Here is a 22,157-nt window from a genome sequence, read left to right as displayed (position 1 = left end):
CTTACGTGTACCTCAAAATGACAGCCTGATCATCCTTAGCTTCAGAGAATTACCACTCTGAAGACTATTATATTACCAAGAATACTACTGAAAAATTATTTGTATGGGACTTTTCAGAAGACACGGGACCAAATATGAGGAAGCATACTCTAGGAAATACTATGCACATGTTATAAGGTATAAGATGAACTGTTTGACCAATATTGGCTTTCTCATCGCAACGTCTATCATATTTTTGAGGCCAAAATTATGAGGACCAAATTATTTTTGTTTTTATTATTACTATTTTCTCAATAATGCCTTTTTACAAGCCCATCAGCTCAGAAACAGACAGATAGAAGAACAACACAGAACAAAAACACAGAGTAAGGATGTTCAAGATGTTCATCATTGGGAAATTTGCTCATAGACAGTAAAAGTAACTTCAACAGCATCTGCATCTGTATTTCAAATAATACAGATGTATCATTTAATAATTTAGCTGGTGATTAGGTTGCAGAACTATGGTTGACTGACTAAAGGGTCATATGTGGGTTAAGAGACCATATCCTTACTAGTTTTAATTGCCCTTGGAATGACTGACCTTAGAAACTACCAAGAGGCTATATATAACTCAATTTGTATGAGCCACAGCTGCTTTAAACTGGATTTGGGTAACTGCAGAAATCCACGATGGTCATCACAACAAACTCTTGGCATAATTCGTATCTCTATGGATACTGATACATAAAGTTGTTGTTTGCTGCTTTACACAGTTCTGTTTTATTAATTCTTTCAATTACAAAACCACATGGTACAAAGTATCCCCAAGGATACAATTAGAGCAAATAAAGGACATTATATTTTATTTTTGCATGTATTTACTATTGGTTTTGTTATAGAGGTAGGACTTGAGGGCAAACAGGCCCCACCTAGGAATCAAGGTCAAACTGTGCAAAGCACTAAAGTTCTCTTTGTATTCATAAATAAAATACGTCCATGAACATCATATGACACTGAGAACAAGTGCCATGGAACAGCTGAAGTTTACACCGTTCAACTCTCTCATCCTCTCAGACAAGGTCTGCAAGCAAATCCAAATCCAAACTGCCTGGATGACTTAGTATCCAAAACTTGAATGGGAATTTTTTGGAAGAATGCTAACTGGTCCAGGTCAAACCTATGACAGGAACTACTTTGACAAATTAACAGTACAGGTGGGCCAGTTTCAGTGCTCAGGAAAATTTCTTGGCACCACTTCACTTACTAGCATACATGAAGTCTAAGTACACACAAACATAAATACTAACCACAGACAGACAAACAAAACCATCCTTCCCAATTCTAACATGTTTAAAAAGGTATAAACTTGTACCAGCTATACCATTTATGAAGACACTAGTAAAGCCTTGGTGTCACAGCAGTCTTTAAAAATTTGCATGGATAAAAGGGAAAATTAGCAGTGGACTGCTGATGACATGAAGAGCTTATTTGTTCTCTCCACTATCAGAACACGATACTAAGCCAGAAGGACCATTAGTCTGAAGCTGCACAGTAATACATTTCCAGTATTTTCTAAACTCCAATCTGACCATTCACAGTGAAAATCTTTCCTACTAGAAATCTCCTCTCTGTGCCTTGCTTTTGAAATCTTTAATCCTTTCTGATACATAAAAATAGCTGCCTTCCAATGTTCAAAAGATGTGATGACTTATTGGAAGGCTTCACATACTCATCACTTCAAACACAGACATTAAATTATTATAAGAATATTTCATGAGAATCCACTTGGACCTTGATAAACCAAAATCCTTAGAAATAACTGCTACCACTGCATCCTCAATATAAAAAAAAAAGAACAAATAATCACACAAAATCTTATCATGGCAGCTAGCTCACACATTCATACTTAGGAATGCTAGAAATATGAGTGAATGGGATAAGAGTGTTCAGAAGACTGCGAAGCCTGGGACTGCCTATGGAGCCAGAATGAGGCAGAGAGTAGGAGCCAGAGATAAAGCAGAAATAGGACTAGACTGAGAATAGCCTTGTCCACTAGAAAACTGCTTTGTGGAGAAATGTGCATAAGCAATCTTAATTCTGTCATATCCTAATTTTTAGTTCTCCTCATTTTGCATGTTAAATATTGCAAGTGCAATCTTTTGCATTTATTACGTACGTACTGACGCAATACTGCTTACTTGACGTAGATCAAGTGTTGGTTGCTGAAAGAATACTTTCAAACCCAGTGTACTGTATAAAAGCCAGAAAAAATACAATCTTACCTTAAACAAACAACGACAAACATATTCATACACTGTATGTTTCAAGGAGCCAATAAGCGACTTGATTCTTTCCTCAGTACTACTTGAATCCTAAAAAGAAAGTTTGGATTTCAAAAACTTGTGTGCAAGTAAAAATCTTTTTAGGTACCCTGTAAATTTCAGCAGAATAACACAAATAATCTGGACTTTATATGACACTTACTAGTTCTAAAAACATATTATTGAACTCAGCTGCAGCTTCAATGAGTAGATGATAAAATAAGAAGTTCATGCTGAAGCATTAAGAAATTAATATTGTGGCCTTGAACATTTTGACTGTGAACATTATACAATATTATATATAAAGTAGATACACAGAAAATGAGATAGAAGTTTCTTCTCCTAACATTAATAGCCTTGAAAACTCATAGTTTTCACTTGGTAAAAAATTGCTTAGGTATTGAATTACTATATTTAATGTTATTAAACAGGTATGTTGACATTAAGTGTAGGTAGCAAACTTCCAGACAAATTTGGCCCAACTGAAGTAAACATTGTAGAAAACAGCAAATATACGCTGCCTTCAAAGCTTACAGATTAAAAGATTAATTATAACAGGAGAAAACTGAAGATAGGAAAAAAGAAAAAAGAAGAGGGGGGAAAAAAAAAGAAAGTGGGGGAGGTAAGAGGTAGTATGAGATTTATCAGAAACAAGTTCCTCTCTAGCATGCTGGAACATGAAGAATTGAGTTTATAAAGGAGGGCAATGTGGATTCACAAGCTGATTTGACTAATACCTTTCCCATGTCTAAAGGATAGCCTGGGAAAAATGAAGAATTGGATAGATGAGAAGAAAAAAAGGAAGAAAGCAAAGAAGGAAAAACCAGAACTTGAGTTTTAAATAGCTAACATAATAGGCAGGAAGAAAAGAAATTATGAAAGTGTGTGAAAGTAAGAACAAGAAGTTAGAAGCTTATGTTGTGGAAAAGAAGTAATAGGTAAAGAACTTTAAAGAGGGCAAGTTCGCATAGTCAGAACCATATTCCTGGTAACGATTGGAGCCGAAGGAAAGTTGTAAGCAAATACGTCAGAATAAAGAGGAATCCAAAAGTGACATGATGAAAGGCTGGTGAATGCCTTTTTAAAGTGGAAACAAAGAGAAATAAGATGAATTTTGGAGATGCTGAATAAAGAGAAAATGCATCATTACTCAGTGTGGGTTTTTAGATCTAAAGAGTGAGGTGACAAGGGATAAATCCGTAATTCTGTGCTTCAGTAAGAAGAATGTACTGGTCATTAGAATACAGAAAAGTAAAAACTACATTCTCAGTAAGACAGGCTTGCTTACAAACTGTATAAAAGTAGATAAAGTTTTGATCTTCCTTCAGGTGACTGAACCACGTAGAAATATAGGTCTTTTCTTATTCTACCCCTTGTTGATAGAATTAGCTTTACTTGCTCATTAGATCATTTATTTATTTAAATAAAGCCTTCAATAAAGTTATAAACAACCGTGTTTTTCCTAATTCACCTTAGACAAAGAGCAAGCCTGAAATTCCAAATGAATTAGTTACTTTGTTTTCAGATGGCACAGCAATTTTACTATTTATATGTAACATAAGATCATCAAAAATTCCATATGCATGTATTCTAAACATCTATAGCACAACAGTTCAGCATCACTACTTACTATACCTTTCATCATTAGTTATTAGACATTATTTTCTAAAAATGCCCAGAGAAACTAACAAATTCTAAGGATCAAAACAGACTGATTCTTCTGCAGTATTAACAGCTTCAGGAAAAGAGAAAATACCTGCTTGCTTTGCAGAGTCCTTTGGAAAAGCCGCAGGAAAGCTGCCAAACTAAACCGGTACATATTATTAATTTTGGACAAGTCAGAGATAGTAAAGTACATCTTGCTAGCACTCTCAGCTAAAGGGAGATAGGCGTCCCTCTCCTGTGGATAAAAAAAAATACATATATAAAAAACCAGTATATTAGTGCCATCTATGGGTCATTGCACAAACATTTATTCATCCCACCAAAAAAACGTTCAGGTGACTCTCACTGCTTTAGAAAACTGAATCCTTTCCGATTCTTCAAATTGAGGGACATGCACTCAAGATTTCAACCCTGTCTTCAGATTTCAAAATTGGAAGAAAGCATTTTTAGCAAAAAAATTCTTTACATTATGAAGAATATTTTGGAAATTAATCTCTAGGGCACTGAGGCCTCCTCCCACCACAGAACATGTCCCAAAATTCAGTAGAAAATTTTAAACTAACAAATCAAAATACAGAGGAAAAGTCCGTAATGTGTTACAAAAACAGCATGCCAGATAAACAGTATCACCAATGATCTAAATTTTTGCAATAGCAAGGGATATATTAAGTAAGAACATCCATATAAGCCATACAGTTTGCATTAGCAGATGGCAAAAATAAAGTCAAAACCCATCACTTGCAAATAAGCCCTTGGGGCAAATTCCTTTAATTCAAACTGGCAGACTTTAAATTGTGTAGCTATTTACCATGTGTAAAACAAAGGAATTTAATGACTGAAAATACTTTCTGTACTTGCATATCCCAATATCTTTGACTTCAAAAAATTAATTTAGTATGTTTTGATCTTCTACTCCTGTGGATTTATATAGCCTCTCTATATAAAAGATGACTATTTTTAGAAGGAAAAAAACATCAATAAAAGATTAAAATATTCTTCTACCTTATCAAGGAAACTCTGAAGTCTGTGAGACTCAGCAAGTGATTCTTGGATGAGTGCACTACTTGCTTTAGTCTGATTCAAAGATTCAATCAGATCCTTATTTTCTAGTATATTGCCTTGTGATGTTGCAAGTGTCTGTAAAAAAAAGTCATCTATGTTACATTAAAAAAAAAATCCAACTGTAAAGTAACCATTTTGGAAGCTGTCCTTCTTTCTGACCTGTACGTATTTCTGAATCATTGAATGCATCAAGAGTACTAGAAAGCAGGTGGCTACTCCAAAAATGGAGACGTTGTTTTAAAGCAGCATGGAAAACAGAATCCAGGAACAAACTCCAAAAATCCAGATTGCCACGATCTGAAACTTAAGTCATCAGCAAGGTTTTGAGAATTATTTCTATGATCAGAGTCTTACGTACTAATAGCCCCATGGTAAATACAAATTAGGGTATTTTTTCTTCTATTTAACTAGCAATTTAACCCGAAATTGGCTACTTGTAATGACTTCCTGTACCCAGTCATTTATAAATTTTCCTTCAAAAACATTCCAATGTCCCCTATACAATTTAGTTCTCATTTCCAACTGAGATGAATATTCACAATAACAACGATTTCAGTTTTGTAATCAGAGGTCCCTTCAAAAATCCTTGAGTTTACCCCACATTTTCCCTGAGTTCTCCTGTGCAAATAATTTCACTTCTAATAAAAAGTGGGAATAATAAGAGTAAGAAGTAGGAAAAGCTTGAATGATTCACTATTATTTAAGGCTTTTTACTAACCTTCAGTAAATACACTTTAACACAATTTTTTAGTCAAACACCACAAAATTGGTTTGTCAGTTAAGTCAGTTCTGAACAAGTACCTGTAGGATAGCATTTTTAGGATATTTGGAGGCAGAGATTCATCAGTTAAAATAGTAGAATGTACTTAGTTCTCTAGTTGAAAGGAGTTTAGGACAAGATCATCTGTTTTTTTCAAGGAGCCTGATTTTGCTACAAGGAATCATAGCGTGAGCTAGGAGATAGCCACCGCATGTATGTCTTTACGCCAAGGCTTTCAGAAGAAAACCAGTAGAGTACTTCAGATGGAATGTTAATGTTGCTTTAGGATTAACTTGAATTTAACTAGATCACCTCCAGCACGGACTTCTTTGTTGACAAAGTCCATGTAGCACCTGTTAGTTTCCACTGAGCTTTAGGTTTCTTTCTTGAGGGTGAAGGAGTATTCTGATTTCAGTGCTAACAAGAATGCCAAAGTTGAAACCAACCTCAGTGTTAATACTTGGCCATTTTTTGTTGCTGATATCTTTGGCATCAATTACTTGAAATTCTGCACTTGCCAATGCAGATTGGACAAATGTGAAAGATTTTGGAGTTCCAAGATCACACAAAAAGTCTGTTCTAAAAAGTGGACATTTTTTTGTTGTGTCTCTGAACACTCACCTTCTGGTAGACATTAAGATGCTAAATAATGATCAACTTTGAATATGGAATTTTTTCAGAGAACAAGTTTCTCTCTGCCTGTAAGAGAAATCTGCCTCATCATAGTTTTAAGAAAGGTTTCAGCTTAGTATTTGAGACTTAATAGAGAGTTTAATAGGGACAATAAATGTGGAAATTCAAACATATTAGATAATAATGCACAAAATTCTAAATTGAGCTATTAATGGCCAGTCTAATACAGTGCAGTTTATTACTTCTTCTGGAATCTGTAAAACCAACTAGCTTATGCTCAAGTTCATTGTGCTGGATACTGTGAAGTTCTACGACTCAGCTACAGACTGAGGAGTTTGAGGAAGCAGGTCAATCTCCCTGCGTTTATGACATTTTAGAAGGAAGAAGAATTTGAGGATCCATTTGTATGGGCATGAAGTACAGTTTCTGTGAAATCCTTGACAAGATGTAAACAAAAAAGAAACAATCCTCTTCCTTGGAAGCTACCTTTTCTTATAGAGCTATATAACTGTTTCTGAGCATAATTACTTTCATTAAAATAAAAACGTAAACTGAAAATTGAGAATATTAATTTTAAATACGAGAAAGGAAAATGTTAACTACAAAGAATATTACAGTTCATGGCTAATAAGAAACAACTGTGGAGGTTTAAAGTCTTAAAAGTCTCTCTCAACAGATCTTTCCACTTTCTACTGGGAATTTTTCTTTCAGGTTTTTTTCTTTTCACAACACAGAATCATTTTTCAACTTGGGAAAGTACCATTTGACAATTCACAAGCTTAAAAATGTGGCTTTTTTAAAAACCCATAATTCGAAAAAGAAATAGTGTCATTTTTAACAATGTTTTCTCTTTTTTAAAGCATTAAAATAAATGAAATTTCTAATCAATCTAAACCAGTCTATACCTAGCTCAATAATTCATACATTTAACTTTGACAATGCTTAATGTATTGAAATACTACAGTTTCATCACAGATGTACACCTTTTATTTATTTCACTCTCCCAACAGTCACAGGCAAGTAATGCTTTTATTTTCTCAAATAAAAAATTCTGAGGGCTCATTATTCCAACACCTTCATCATCTTCATTCAAACATATAACAATACTAACACTATCTTACTGATCTAACAGATAGGAAAGAGGTAAATTTATTTTACCTCCAAAAGAGATTCCTCAAGCTTAGCTAACTGTATCTTCTTCTCTTCTTCTTGTTGTAACAGTTTTGTTTTCTGCTCTTCCAAATCAGGCTTTTCATGCTGAATTGTTAAAGCCAAAAGCTAAAAAGAAAGGACATTAATCAACGGGATAAAAAACACTCTAGTATTTCATAATATATATTCATTAATTATATAGAATATATACTCATTAATCATATAGCAGTATGTAGTCCATATTTTTGAAAGCAAACTTCTGATGGTTTACTCAGTTGCACCAGACATCCAACAGCTTCAAATCTATGTAGATGTCCAGGATATCCCGCGGTGGCAAGTATAACTCAGGAACTACTGTGAACCATGCCCTTGTGTATAACAGCAGATGCAAGCCAGGTGAGATACTCAAGGACATCTCAAAAGGCACTGGATCACTTTATTAAGGACACTGATTCACACCCTTTTATGCTGAGATCTAAACCTTTGCACCTCAATCTGAATCACATCTGTGTTTAAATGACTGGCAGTCTTCATTAGTGCACGTATTCAGACATAAAAGGAAGTAGGCAATAGAAAGCACAAACTGGAAAAAATGGTGGCTAATTTCTTTCCAGCAAGTCTGCCAAAAGTCAAACCATTCTCCTGTTAACAAAGGGAGAAAACAAAAAACAAAGCTTTTTTTCTCTGTTTCCACTTAAAGAGGGGTTCGATTCACTGGGTTACATTGTATAATGTCAACTCCCTGTCTCCAGTGGAGGGAGGAAATCCATATGGTTATCTGTGCTTCACATTTTGAATTATATCTTACTTATCAACATCTTATTTATATCTCATTCTAAGCCTCCTGTCAGTTTAGAAAAACTTGTTTTATACCAAATAAAGAGGGTTTTTTCTTCTCTTAATTTCTCTCTTTTCTTTCTTTTCTCTCTCCCATCTTTATGCTACATCTTGCTTCCTAACTGCTATTAAAAAAAAAAAAAAACAAAACCAAAACTCAAAAGCTACTAGCATTTTAGAGGAAGTAAAATATATAGCTTTTTGGTTTCATTACATTTTTCCTGTACACAAAGTATCTTGATGCTAGCATCACTCTCTAACTAGGACACTGGAGAGCAATAACAGAAATATTTCCACAGTACCATGAAGGCATCTTGAACAGAAAACAGAAGCCTAGCAATCAATCTGTTGCAACTGAAGTCAACGAGACAGTTTGCATTTTCTCTGTTGGACTCACTACTTGGTTCCAAAGTGCATAAACCCAAGATTTTAAAATTTCAATGTAGTTTCAGCATCAATTTTACCATTTATATTTGTGTGCTAGAAAGTATCTCAGTGACCATTAATGCAAACTGCATCACAGGGCTTCTTCCAGAAGATGGATGTAGCTATGAATGTCTGCTATACATACATTGTTTTATTCTAAACACCTACCTGTCCTCTTAAGCCACTTCCTGTTGTGGTAAAGTTTACTTCTGTAACAATAGAAGAAGCATCAGGTGGAATGGAGGGATTTGGGTTCCTTGTAGACAGAAAAAGACGGAACTCTTCATTATAATCTATCATTTTGTCACCTATTTGTATAGCGTAACGGGGTCCTGTAAATAACAAACAGATGTTACGCTCATTCTGACTGGAATATTTTAGAATTATCTGAAAATAACGGTATTTGTGTAATACTTTATGACCAATAAATAAAAATATATTTTATGAAACTGATTTATAAATTGTTTGGAAAGAAAAATAAATTTTAAAAATTTAAGGAACATAACCTATCCTGCATTGTTAGACAAAAAAACGCAGTAACATAGCACTAGCATAAGAAAGTTACATAGTGAGTATATTTAATACACCAGGGTATTTTAATTGTTCTTCCCCAGTAGAAAAAGCACAAATGGCAAAAAATGAACTTGAAGTAAAAGTAATACTAATGAACCTTTGAAATATTCAAACAATGAAGATACAAAACACCACAGAAGATGTGCTGGAGAATCCCCCTTACGTGTAAGAGTCCTGTCATAATTGATTTACGTTTCCACACAGGTATACCACTCTACCAAAACATACTAGCCATACTTACATATCGGCTAACTAGGATGGTTCAACATTTTCTGAATGTGATCCAAAACGATTAGATTTTATCTCTGGATCTGTTAGATTTATGTGTAGAAGGTTGATGTTGCTGTACAAGCATATTTCTACTAAAATACTACTTTCTATGATAATTGTTATAGAGAAAACCTATGAAACTAAAGATGCTGGAATATATAGTCATTAGATTGAAAGAAAAATACTCCATTAAGAAATATCCCATAAATGTCTTATTATAAATATATCTAATTTAATCACAGTATGAAAGAAACCACCACAGGTTTCCATTCTAGCTGGGTCAGAAAAGAACAGACTTAATCACACAACTAGAGTAAGATTTTGCCTCCTGATACTAAAAAAGAAGAACAGAATTATAAGATGAAAAGTTTCAAAGTGAAAATTTCCTTTCCATAGAAATTTCTGAGGTGGCATAGTTAGGTGCTTCTCTATTTTTAGCACTAAGAGCAGATCAGAAATGCTCTAAATATAAATCTCTTGCTAAAACACTGGTAGAGATGAAAATCACATATCAATTTTGCTTCTATGCCAAGGATCAGAATAAATTTTAGGCCTATGCTGTAAAAATGTCAAACAGAAAATGGAAGCTGGTCAAAGACAAATTTATTGTAGTATATATATTCACATTTTTCTCAACGTTTCATTCCAAGTAATGAAAAGATGTACAGTCATCACAAGCAAAATAATGCAGACAGGCCCCCACCTCCACATTTTGACAAAGAGGAGGAGTGGGTGTTTGCTTCTGAAGTGACTGAAAAGATTCCAATAGTGACCCATTCTCCCTTTTCAAAAAACAGCTCCCTAGTTTGGACTTGCACAGATCTAGCAAAAACATAGCTCATTAACATGCAAAAGACGATGCCGGAGTGTTATGAGCAATTTCCCTGAATAAGCTAGTATATTTTAATTTAATCTGTTTTCTCCACAGTTCTGTAGACATATTCATCTCTTAGTTTGATTCCTTGAGTAAAATCAGTTAAGATGCCTGTAATACTGTATATCTGCTTTCCAAAGTTCAGCAGAAGCTAGTGAAAAAAAAAAAAAGTTGTAAAGATGTTCTGCCTAGCCTCCTACGGATCCCTGAGGTCACCAGTTTGGTGGTACTCTCAACTTTCATGAAGGGTAAACAAGCAAGCACATCTGTAATGGAAGCATGATTTAAACTAACATTTTGTTTTCACTAAACAAACCTTTCTGATATAGGAGATAAATGTATCCAAGAACTCTACAGCATTTGCATTTATTTTTACCATGTATTTACATTTAAAGAATTACTACTACCTCACTGACTATTAGATCTCAATATTGGATGAAATGACAGCAAGTAGAAACCTTGAGCCATTTTAAGTGCCCAAAGTTCACTGTAAATTACATGCACAGGCTGTGGTACATGCTGAGGATTAACACTTGAGGCAGAAATATAATTACTGAGGACAACATAAATATACTTTAATCACAATAATTTAGAAAGTATTTAAAACATAAAAAAATACAACAATGTAACTCAGTTATTTTGATATAATTTCAAAATACGCAACATAATTCAACATAATTCTTGCTGAGATACTTATATCATTACTATTTATTTTTGCTAAACTTTCAACACAATTTTTCATATCAGTCTTTTTAAAGCAACTGAATCCAATGCAGTTCTATATATTGTCATATACAGTACATTATCTCTCCAAAGCAGAGATATTGTAAAATGTAAATGGATTTGTTTTGTTTTTTTTTTTACTTTCACTGCCTCAGTTAGGGAGACTCCTTTCACAGAATTCCACCGTTTTGCTGACCTCTATGACCCCTCCCATTCCAAAGTCCCATCAGGGACACATCTGTGTGCCACTTTTAGTTTCAGACAAATGAAAGAGAAATAGCAACACCAACATTCTAAAACTCTGATTTCTAACTGCACAACCAGTTGTGTAATTTCTGGTCTATTTAAGGCCCAAGCTCCTAAGTAAAACTATGTGTTTGAAATTATCACTAGAAATTAACTTAAAATTTAAATTGTGAAGAGTTGATAAAAACACTTTATTTTAATTCCAGTCAAAAAAAATCTTTAAATACTTTTCAGTACTTTCCCACTTACTGAAGAAGAACATATCTCCAAGGTATTTCATGCCCTGAAGTGTCAGCAGCAGGTCAATGTTAAAGAGGAAGAAATGATACAATACTCATGTTTTCAGAAAAATCCAAGTTTTATATGATATATATAGATCTAACCCACAAGAGCTTTAAGTAAGCATTTGTCACGATCTTGGTCATTTACCTTGAGCTATAAGATCATTTCTTAGCAATGGGTAAAGTACAGGCTCCACTCCATCCATTTCCTGTATAATAAGTGTTTTCCCAAATCTCACTGCCAACTCAAGAGCAGTTAGGAAGTTGGTGTCCTGAGCAAATAGAAATAAATTCCTTTGATTCATGTTTTTTTGAAATATTAACACATCAGAATGAACAGGAAGGCATTACACCAGGAGTCTGAATCTGCCACTGATCTTTAGAGCTGAAAGATCCTATTACAAGCATCATACGGTATTTCAGGGTTAGTCACAAGTGTTCAATTTAAACAAGTTTGATCTATTCAGCTACTGACATACAGGCAACCTATTTAACATGTCTAGCTTTCCAAGTGCTGCACCAGTAGATTGTAGGTCTATCATAGGTCTTGTGTCACATCTCTCAGGTGCATCTGGAAGTCCCGGCTAGTTAATGCATCTCAAGTGTTATTAGGCAGCTATGTTTCAAAACTGAATCAAGACCTAAGGACAGGATTCACATTTATATTAAGATATCTAAATGCAGTCATTTGCATGTAGGAGTCTAAACATGCACGTGATGTTTAAGATTCTATTACAGACAATGGAGATCCTAGACATTGAAGACAACAGAGCCTAAAAGGTAGTCAAGCCAATTAGCTAGCAGGGGAAGCATTCAATTACCCAAAGATATGTATTCTAGTACCATCAGAGAGTATCTACAAGGCCTGCATAGAGCTAGTAGGGATCTGTGGAAGACCTACATTCTGTTGAAGCAGTATCTTGAGGCCAGGTGGGCTTCAATAAGGGACTTCTGAATGGCACTACATGCCTATCTGTGTGTGTGCAACTGAGCCAAGCCTTGCCACCCACGTAAACCATGATATGTAGACAATTAATCCTAGGTACCTTAACCTCAAACTGAAATGCAACCTACTATTTCCAATGTAGATACTACAACACAAAAATCATAAGAAGTGTATAAATACTCCTGAAATCCAGTGAACTGCAATCAAGAATACAAAAGATCTCTCTGTTTACAAATCTTTTACTATGTGCCTCTCAGCATGAAACACTGATACTCTTGAGAGGGCAGCACAAAGAGGCAAACTTGCAGAAGTAATACCAGATATTCACTCTCCAATTTTAAATACTTTGATCTCCTTCTTGAGTAAACAAATTCTCAGTACCATGTAAGAACCATTGTAACCTAGAACTCTGTGAGAAATCATATGCTTCACGGAACACAACCCCATTTTTGCCGATTGCTGTCACATACCTTTAAAAACTGCTCTCTAAAGTCTGGAACAGAGCAAGCTCAAGCAGAACAGAATTTTAAGACCAAGAGTAAATACTGCACCTGTTGATTAATAACTTCCAAACGTGCTTCCTTCAAATGTGTCTTCAACCATTCAGTAGCTCGGAAAGAAGGGTCTATCAAAAATGGGCAAACCTTACTCTAGGGGAAAAGAAAATAATATATATATTTATTGAAATATATTTTGTTTAAGAATAAAATTGAAAGGAGTCCTTTTTTATTTCCCCAAACTAATGGTATTGTCACTTTAAAATCTTTTTCATTAACAAACAGTTTAATGAAACAATAACAGTCTAATAACAAAATGACAACAAACAGTAGAAGGAATGCTATGGTTTTTATATTATTTCTTCTTTAAAAAATAAAAAAAGAGCACCTAAACCCAAAATTCTCAGGTGTTTGTCCTGATAAAGTTAGGCAGTTCATCTTCTCTTAAAAACAGGAGTCTCTATTCAATTAATAGAATCTACAGCTGTTGTTATTCGCAACTGCTTTGAATCTTAGAAGAGGAAGTATTATTTTCGTTTTCTTCCTGTAGTGGGCAAAGTATTTCGCAGGCATAAAGATACAAATATCATATTACTTACAATCAGAAAGAAATCCAGATCTCAAACTTGCAAATACTACAATGCAGAATATTTTGGTGATATTGCCTAGTAACACGTATACTGATAAGACAGCAAGTTTTCATTTTAATAAAATCTTTATTAATGTGTGGTTCCCATACCCATACTTCGCAAAGCTTTAGTGTTTTATTTTAGTATATAAAGATATGCTATGCTATACACATTGCTTTCTAAATGTTGAGATTTTAACCACTGATATACTAATTACGTAAGTGTTTAGAACGTACACAGACACACAGTCACAACACAGACTGACCACAGAGATGACAATAAGTGGAGCAAGTGAAGAGAGACCTATTCACAGTTGATATGTGCATTTAAGACTTCACAAAATCACAGAACGGTTGAGATTGGAAAGGACCTCTGGAGGACATCTTGTACAAAACCCCTGGCTTGAACAGGGCCACCTATAGCGGATGGCCCAGGACCATGTCCAGACAGCTTTTGAAGCTCTCCAGGGATGGAGATTCCACCATTTCCCTGGGTAACCTGTTCCAGTGCTTGGTCACTCTCACAGTAAAAAAGTGTTTCCTAATGTTCAGACAGAGCCTCCTGTGTTTCAGTTTGTGCCCACTGCCTCTGGTCCTGCCACTGGGTACCTTCAAAAAGAGCCTGGCTCTGTCTTCCCTGCACCGTCCCTTCAGGTATTTATAGACACTGATAAGATTCCCCTGAGCCTTCTCTTCTCCAGGCTGAATAGTCCTAGCTCTCCCAGCCCTTTCTCATAGGAGAAATGCTCCATTGCCTTCATCATCTTTGTGGCCTTTCACCGGACTTTCTCCTTCTCCAGTATGTCCATGTCTCCCTTGGACTGATGAGCACACAACTGGACCAGCACTCCAGGTGTGGCCTCACCAGTGCTGAGTAAAGGAAGTGCTGAGGGAAGGATCACCTCCCTCTACTTGCTGCCAATACTTTGCCTAACGCAGCCCAGGGTACCATTAGCCGTCTTTTCGGCAAGGGTCCATTACCAATTCATGTACAACTCAATGTCCACCAGGACCCCTGGGTCTTTTTCTGCAAAGCTGCTTTGCAGCTGGGAGGCCTCCAGCACATAGTGGTGTCTGGGGTTGTCCTTCCCTTGGAGAAGGACTTTGCAATTCCCCTTGCTGAACTTCACGAGGTTCCTGTCAGCCCATTTCTCCAGCCTGTCAAGGACTCTCTGGGTGGCAACTTGACCCTCTGGTGTATCAGCTACTCAACCCAGATTTGTGTCATCAGCGAACTTGCTAAGGGTTTAAACATGTGTTTTCAGCAATTCTTGCGTTCAGTCTGATGGAAGAACATTTTTGGGGTTTGTTTTTTTTTTTTTTTTGATTTCTGAGTTCTACTATTCCAAACTGAGCAACTACACAGATCTCAAACTGAAAGACAGGGAAACAGGGACAATATTCAAGCATCAAAAGATGATGAGCACAAAAGCTTGAGAACTGTACAGTAGATGACATTGGTAAAATACCATGTCCAATTCCAGTTTTAAAAAGATGCTGAAAAAAAATGCAGACAAAGAAAATCATTTGAGCTGAGAGAGGGATTGAAAAAGCTCTTCACGCACAGTGAGATTTTTTAAGAGTTCAATCTATTCAACTAAGGAAAAAGATGAAAATAAGATTTGATTATAGCATATAAGCAGCTTTAACAGTACAAAATGGTATTTATTGAAGAATTTTTTAATTAAACCGAGAACGGAATAACTAGATCTAATATCAAGATGATGAAGCAAGATAAATTTAAATTATTGAAAAAGCTGTAACTGATTTGAAAGAATCATCAGTCATCCAAGCAAAATACCTGTGGCAAATGCAGATTCTCCTCATGGCAATAAATCTTTACTTTCAAGCAGATCTAATAAATGACTACATTATAACTACAATATTATGTACATAATTGTGCAATTGGATATGTATATTTATTATATTTTATATATCTATATGTAGCCATATGATAAAACTGAATCATTATTATGGCATAGTATTATCATTCTTTTCTCAAGCATTACTAGCTACTGGCCTTATAGTGAACGGCATTCTGTATCCTGTATCACAAAGCTCATCTGATGAAGTCTGAGGGTTTAAAATCTAGATGTTTTGAAAGGTATCTGCACATAGCCTTTTCCTTTTTCTGAGAAAAAAAGTATTAGAAATGATATGTCACAGGGAACATATATAGGACATAATCTTCCACTGATTGTATTGGTGTTAACGATTATTCACATGTTAGGCCTGAATAGAGTGATACCAGATTTTGCCCATTCAATATCTGGAAGAAAACTATAAAAGCAAAAAAGAAAAACAAGTATTTTCTTTAACTGTGGGGTTTTTTTTCCTTTTGCTACAGAATACGCAGATTTACATAAGTATTTATTTCTCTGACTGTGTTCTGTGGTGCTTATAAAATAACACAAATGAAATAGTTCAAAATTCCAGAAAGATGCCGTGTTACTGAAAATTGTAGAAATTTAATTACTTCCAAGATAAGACAAAAAAACTAATTTACCTGCAAGATGACAAGAGCATTTTCTATCGAAAGGTCATCTGAAGGTAAACCTTCACTTTTCCAAACTAACTCCTCACTTTCTGTACACAGGAATCGTCGTAAATCGAACTCTGATTAATGATTTTTTAAGTTTATGCTGGTATTTATAGCCTGCATAATTTTTAAGCATTTACCACTCTATATACAATGGAGATTCAGTCTAACATAGTGCAAGTCTGTAGATTTCCCTTAAATTTATTGTTTTATTGCTTGAACTTATTACTATTAACTAGCTGATGTTACAAAAATATTTACTGGTGTTATTAACACACATAGATAAAAATGATTACTGAAAAAGCAGAAGCATTCAGAATGCATTGGCAATTTACAACAGTTAAAGTGAATACATTCATTCATGTAAACTTTTCTTTTTAAGCAAGGACTATGGAGCTAAATCTTAAAAATTGATTAGTGTTTATAATCTTAAGGATTCATAAAATAATCCTAAGAAACAGTCTGTCTGTATATACAAGTATTTACTGAGTAAGAAAACGTCGTTACTTTTCATTTGAAAACACCAAGACAATTGAGAGTGTTCATTAGAACTCACTGGCATTTCTCACTTCCTCAGTCAAGCTTAATTACACACACACACAAATTACTTTCAAGGCCTGCTGATTTGATCCATTCATCCAAGCTGGTTTTCCTCTGATCCTCAGGAGCAGCAGAAAGATAGGTAATAAATGCAGCTGCTAACTGAGCTCTTTTAGGCAACGTAGCCAGTTCATCTGTTATCTCTGACACCTTCAAAAAAAAAAGTACAGAATGTATAGGTGTATTGCAAACAAAAGTTATGCTAGTATTTCTCAGTAGTTACTAAAAAGTCAGAATTAAATTTGACTGCCATTGAGAACACAGTCGAGACAGTCTCTCTTCTTGCATTTCAGGTATCTCTACCTAGCTAACTCACAACACCACACACATGAAAGTACGGAAAAAGTTCTTTTTAGCTCTGGGCTAGAGCATGGACAGATGTTCCTGAGAATTTAGCTACTAAAACTCTATGAATTTGATGAACAGTTCACCTTGTCACTTATAAGCAACTGGGTAAACAGTATTATAGTAAGAAAAACATGAAATATGTGACCCTAGTCACAGTCAGCTAGTGAGTACCACCTACAATATGTATGCAAATACTAAATACCATACGTATCTATTACACTTAAAAATGTGATTCCCTGAAGACTTACATGATGAAATACATTTATCAGATATCTTCAAATAATTGATTTGCACTACATCATCTCTCCTTTGAAATGTTCCAGTATTTTGGAGAAAAACACAGTGTACCAAAATAACCTATGACTGCCATAATTGGTTTGAAAGTACTGTCACTTCTTTACTTTAATCAAACTGACATTTAAAAAAAAGCTGATACAAAAACAAAAAACCCCAACTTTTTATTACTTCCACCATACTTTAAAGGGAGATGAATACTGCTTTTTCACTCTTCTCAATATGAGATGAGTTCCTGACTAATATATCAGTCAGTTTGGTCTACAACATACCGTTAACAGATAGTCTGCACTTTCTAAAGACAGTGGTAATGCACAAGAGTGAAAACCTGTGAGGAATCACTTTTAGAAGCATTTAAACTCTGGGGTTCAAATCTATCTAATTCTTACTACAGCAGATGGAATAGCTGTGAAGCTACTTTCAGAGGAAAATCTTCCATTTCTTTCATTATGCTGGTCAACCTACAAGAAGGATTCACCTAACCATTACTTTGGTCCTTCAAAATGTAGGCAGTAGTCCAATTGTTTAGGCTTTTTTCAGTGTCAATGGAGAGACAGGACCATGACTCTCAGCAGGGAGATTTGTTTTTCATTTTAAGATACCCAAGAAAGCTTGATATTGCTTTCTGGAGGTGACAGCTATTTTCAGATTGTATATATCTTGAAATTTTCCTTTCTGTTTCACAGTGAAGAAAGGCCTGTGCATCCGGAAGCTTGCCAGTTTCTCCCAAATATATCATCTGAGCAAATAAGATATGCTCACTTTCTCTACTTTAGAAGCAGGAAAGTTTCAAACACACAAGTAAAGACTTTAAAAGCAACCCAACGTTTTGGGTAGGTCTAAATTTGCATTTCCAACATCGATGCCATAAAGGAACTACATTTTAAGACTGTGATCGTTTAATGCTTTCCCAAAATCTGTTCCTTTTGATTGTATCTCAGCTTGGAGAGTCCAACTGCTGACATGTTCAGCCATCATAACAATTACATTATTATTGTGATTGAAAATTGTCAGAGAACGTTGCATGTTCTATATTAAATACTGGAGGTTTTTTATACATTCTGTAGCTGTGCAATATAGGTAACTTGTACAGTGAAGTAAAAGGAAATTTCAGAAGGAAGAAAAGCTTTTATTTCTAATGAGAAACCAAATAAGTACACTCAGGAGACATGTAGAATGGCAATAACTCACATCAGCTATAAAATTTTCACTAACCTGGGTGCTCCATCTTTTGTGTTCCCTATCAAGTTGATTTATCAGTACCTCTGCAGCTTTCAATGTTTTCTGAGCTTTACTTAGTTCTGCTTCAAGTTTTGCTGCTTCTGTTGTTCTACTCTGGAACCTGTAAAACAACTACTGTTTGTAATTGTTATCATAAACTACTAAACTTACGGATGGTTATTTTCAAGGCAGTTTAATTGACTGAATTAGTAATGAATTCATCCCTCATTGTTCATGAAGAATACAATTACAATTCTTTTTTACACTTTCTGCTTCTAATTGGCAGACAAGCTTGTCAGACTTTCAACTAACAAAATTTAGATAGATGCCCAGGTGAGATTTAAAAATACATTCGCAATGTAGACTATAATGTCTAAAAATCATTCCTCCTTCTACTTAAAACAGCCTAACATAACTTTAGTGATTGTGTTTCGTTCTGCACATAAGTCAGGGCAACAACCAGCTCAACACCATACTATACATTTGTAACTTTTTGGTAAATTTAATCTATGAAACCTTTAAAGGAGAATATTGCTAATTGTCATGGATGACCCCGGTTCAATGCACAGTACTCTATTTTGTAAACTACTACAAAGTAAGAACATGCCTCAAACAACAGGTAAGGTTTAGGTACTATTTTGTAATGTTTAATATCCAATTAGCTTAATTAATATTTAATTAAGATAATGAATGCATTTAATAATCCACCTTTTTTAAGTAATATATTTACCTGTAATAAGTAGTATACAGTATCTAGTCAATCTAAGACATCACTATATAGCGAAATGACAAGAAGAATTCTCCAAATTTTTTTTGCAGACTACAACATGACTTAGTAATATGCACATACATCAGGTTGTAAAGTATCTCCTATACTGACTACATAATAGAAACATCAAACTAAAAGACTTGGATTAAACTGAATTTGGAGAAAGTATAAAGGTTCACTACAGCAATTTTATGCCACTGTGAGTCATGTACTCAATGAGATGCTAAGAAAAAAGGAGATAGCTAACTAGCTAACTGTCAGAAAAGCAGGCCATCCTAAAAGAAATAGAACTGCCTTTATTCAAACTGTGATCAGCAGAAGTCTTGTATAGAATGTTTGCAAAATCCAAAGGAGACATTAAAGCCCTCTTAGATTTAAAAGATGAGAGACATACTGCTTATTTTTGACATCCACAATGTCTATACTCAAGGCTGCCAACAGTCAGTAGTGCGAAGTAGGTACTTTTAAGGAGCACTTCATCTGATCAATGACACGAACTGTATTCTAACAGAATTTATTTATCTCCACTGAGTGTATAGATAGCCTAATTATTGCTACTTCTGATGTAAATATCTTGCAGAGCAGGGAGTTACATTTAGTTAGATAAATTTCATCATTCATATCGCAAAATCATCAACGTTTTTATTTATATCTTGAAATAAACAAACTCAACTTACTTATCTTTCAGTTCTGACACTTTTTGACCAACAGAGTTCAGAAGATCTTCTAACTTCTGTTTTCTATCTTTAGTTTTCTTGAGATTACTACAAAAATATAACATTTATTTTAAGACTATGGATCCAAAGGAAAAAAAAAAAAAAGTAAATGTAACAGGAAAGTCATTTACATACGGATAGTTCAGAGACCGTTCTATTTTGAGATTTATATTAACAAAATTCTGTTTTCACATATAAAAGTTTTGATTACTTCTCATCACATAGCTTTATAAATGGAAACCAAACACCTCATTCAAATATATCCTTAAAGATCAGAACAAATTCTTCCAATACAGAATTGTAAGACCTGGTAAAACAATCAGTATAGATTCCTCAGGTTATGGATAGTCGAAGATTATGTCATATCTTTTTGATCCTAAGGAGAATCTGATTACGCTTGGTGCATGACTGAAGAAAGAGGAACTACACATCTCATAAAATAGCATGGGTTTCACTGACAGAATACATTTTAAGTATATCTGTGATGTTCATTTCTCCCTGACACATTTCAGTTGAGACAGGTAACTTGTGACTGGCCAAAAATATCCAAGGCATAGCTTCCAGGAAAAAACAAAATATCGCACACTTACTTTTTCTGTCCCAGTGTGAATGTTTTATTGCCTATGGATGGGGTATGGTTTCCTGTATCTTTTGTTTTTAATGAACTTCAATTCCTCCTTGGTGGCCTTAGTTTCATCCACCACCATTGGAATGAAGAACATTTATTTTGTAATACTGTCTAACTTACGCTTCCAAGCCAGCCTTTTCTTTTTCCAAAGGCTGAATTCGTTCCAGGACATGGGAATACTGGACATTGGCATTCACCCAAGCAGCTAATGGAGCAGCTGCAGCACTGGCTCGTTTAGCATTCTGAAAAAATCAGTAACAGTTACCAAAAGTCCTTGAAGCATAATGTAGATGAGACAAATACAGGATAAATAACGGCAACAGATTTATGACTTATCAACTTAAATATGCCAATTAGTCAGCTCCTCTACCTAACTAATCTTTCAAATTGTTACTAGGAGATTATATTGCAGGCCACCAATCTGTGTAAAAAAAATAATGGGTATCTTTACAACTATGAAGCTTCACTGAAGTTAAGAAGTTTTAAATTAATGCATAATTTATTGGTGTGCTCCTTCTCAGGGAACTACAACTTTCCTTTTAAAAATAAGGAATTAGTATTTAAGAATTCCTTTTTATAGCTACTGCCAAATCAGTTCTCAAAGACCACACATACATTTAATCATTATTAGTTCCCCCCTTTTTTTAGTTAAGTGTACTGTTAAGACTCTTAACTGCTACAAGGAGGCCAGAAGGAGCCAGTTACAATTCCTTGATCTGAGTTTTAATTTATACCAGTGACAAAAATCTCTGAGGACTTGACTCCGTAATGACTTCATATCCCACGACTTCTCAATCACCAACAAAATCCTCACTGTTAGAGGCACTACGGAACAGAGTCATCTCTGCTACACTTTTATCTCTTTATACTGACAAATTCTGCAAGCAGAATTCATCGCTTTTTCTCTATGCTGGCAAATCAGACAATCGTCTTTTTTTTTTTCTTTTTGTCTTTTTTCATTTTACGTAATGCAATCAGGAATTACCTTTGGATCAAAAGATGTTCGGTTTTTAGAAAGAAGTTCTTCAACACTCTCCCGTATTTCTTTTGGAATACTACGGGCATCAAAGGTTGCTATGTCCTCTCTCACACCTCTTTTGGCCAAGAAACTGTAAAAAGAATTAAATAACTAAGTAAAGAAGAAACAAATATTAAAGAGATTATTT

The 22,157-nt window shown here is 34.8% G+C and overlaps 1 protein-coding gene across 1 annotated transcript in view; it reads right to left on the bottom strand.

Annotated features, from left to right (window-relative positions):
• Window positions 1–22,157, bottom strand: part of DYNC2H1 (dynein, cytoplasmic 2, heavy chain 1) — a gene marked incomplete at both ends in the record, with an annotated part of 90,695 nt that overhangs the window by 32,544 nt on the left and 35,994 nt on the right. Inside the window, 13 exons of the mRNA XM_009709307.1 lie at window positions 2,265–2,354; window positions 4,060–4,203; window positions 4,971–5,105; window positions 7,582–7,701; window positions 9,007–9,170; window positions 11,954–12,077; window positions 13,303–13,401; window positions 16,383–16,492; window positions 17,024–17,165; window positions 18,873–18,999; window positions 20,325–20,411; window positions 21,112–21,233; window positions 21,977–22,100. Coding sequence (XP_009707609.1) covers window positions 2,265–2,354; window positions 4,060–4,203; window positions 4,971–5,105; window positions 7,582–7,701; window positions 9,007–9,170; window positions 11,954–12,077; window positions 13,303–13,401; window positions 16,383–16,492; window positions 17,024–17,165; window positions 18,873–18,999; window positions 20,325–20,411; window positions 21,112–21,233; window positions 21,977–22,100 — 1,588 coding nt within the window. The remainder of the gene's footprint in view (window positions 1–2,264; window positions 2,355–4,059; window positions 4,204–4,970; window positions 5,106–7,581; window positions 7,702–9,006; window positions 9,171–11,953; window positions 12,078–13,302; window positions 13,402–16,382; window positions 16,493–17,023; window positions 17,166–18,872; window positions 19,000–20,324; window positions 20,412–21,111; window positions 21,234–21,976; window positions 22,101–22,157) is intronic.

The sequence above is a fragment of the Cariama cristata genome, unplaced genomic scaffold, assembly GCF_000690535.1.
Source record: "Cariama cristata isolate BGI_N322 unplaced genomic scaffold, ASM69053v1 scaffold2891, whole genome shotgun sequence".
Lineage (NCBI taxonomy): Eukaryota > Metazoa > Chordata > Aves > Cariamiformes > Cariamidae > Cariama > Cariama cristata.
This window is presented reverse-complemented; position numbering and strand designations above follow the sequence as displayed.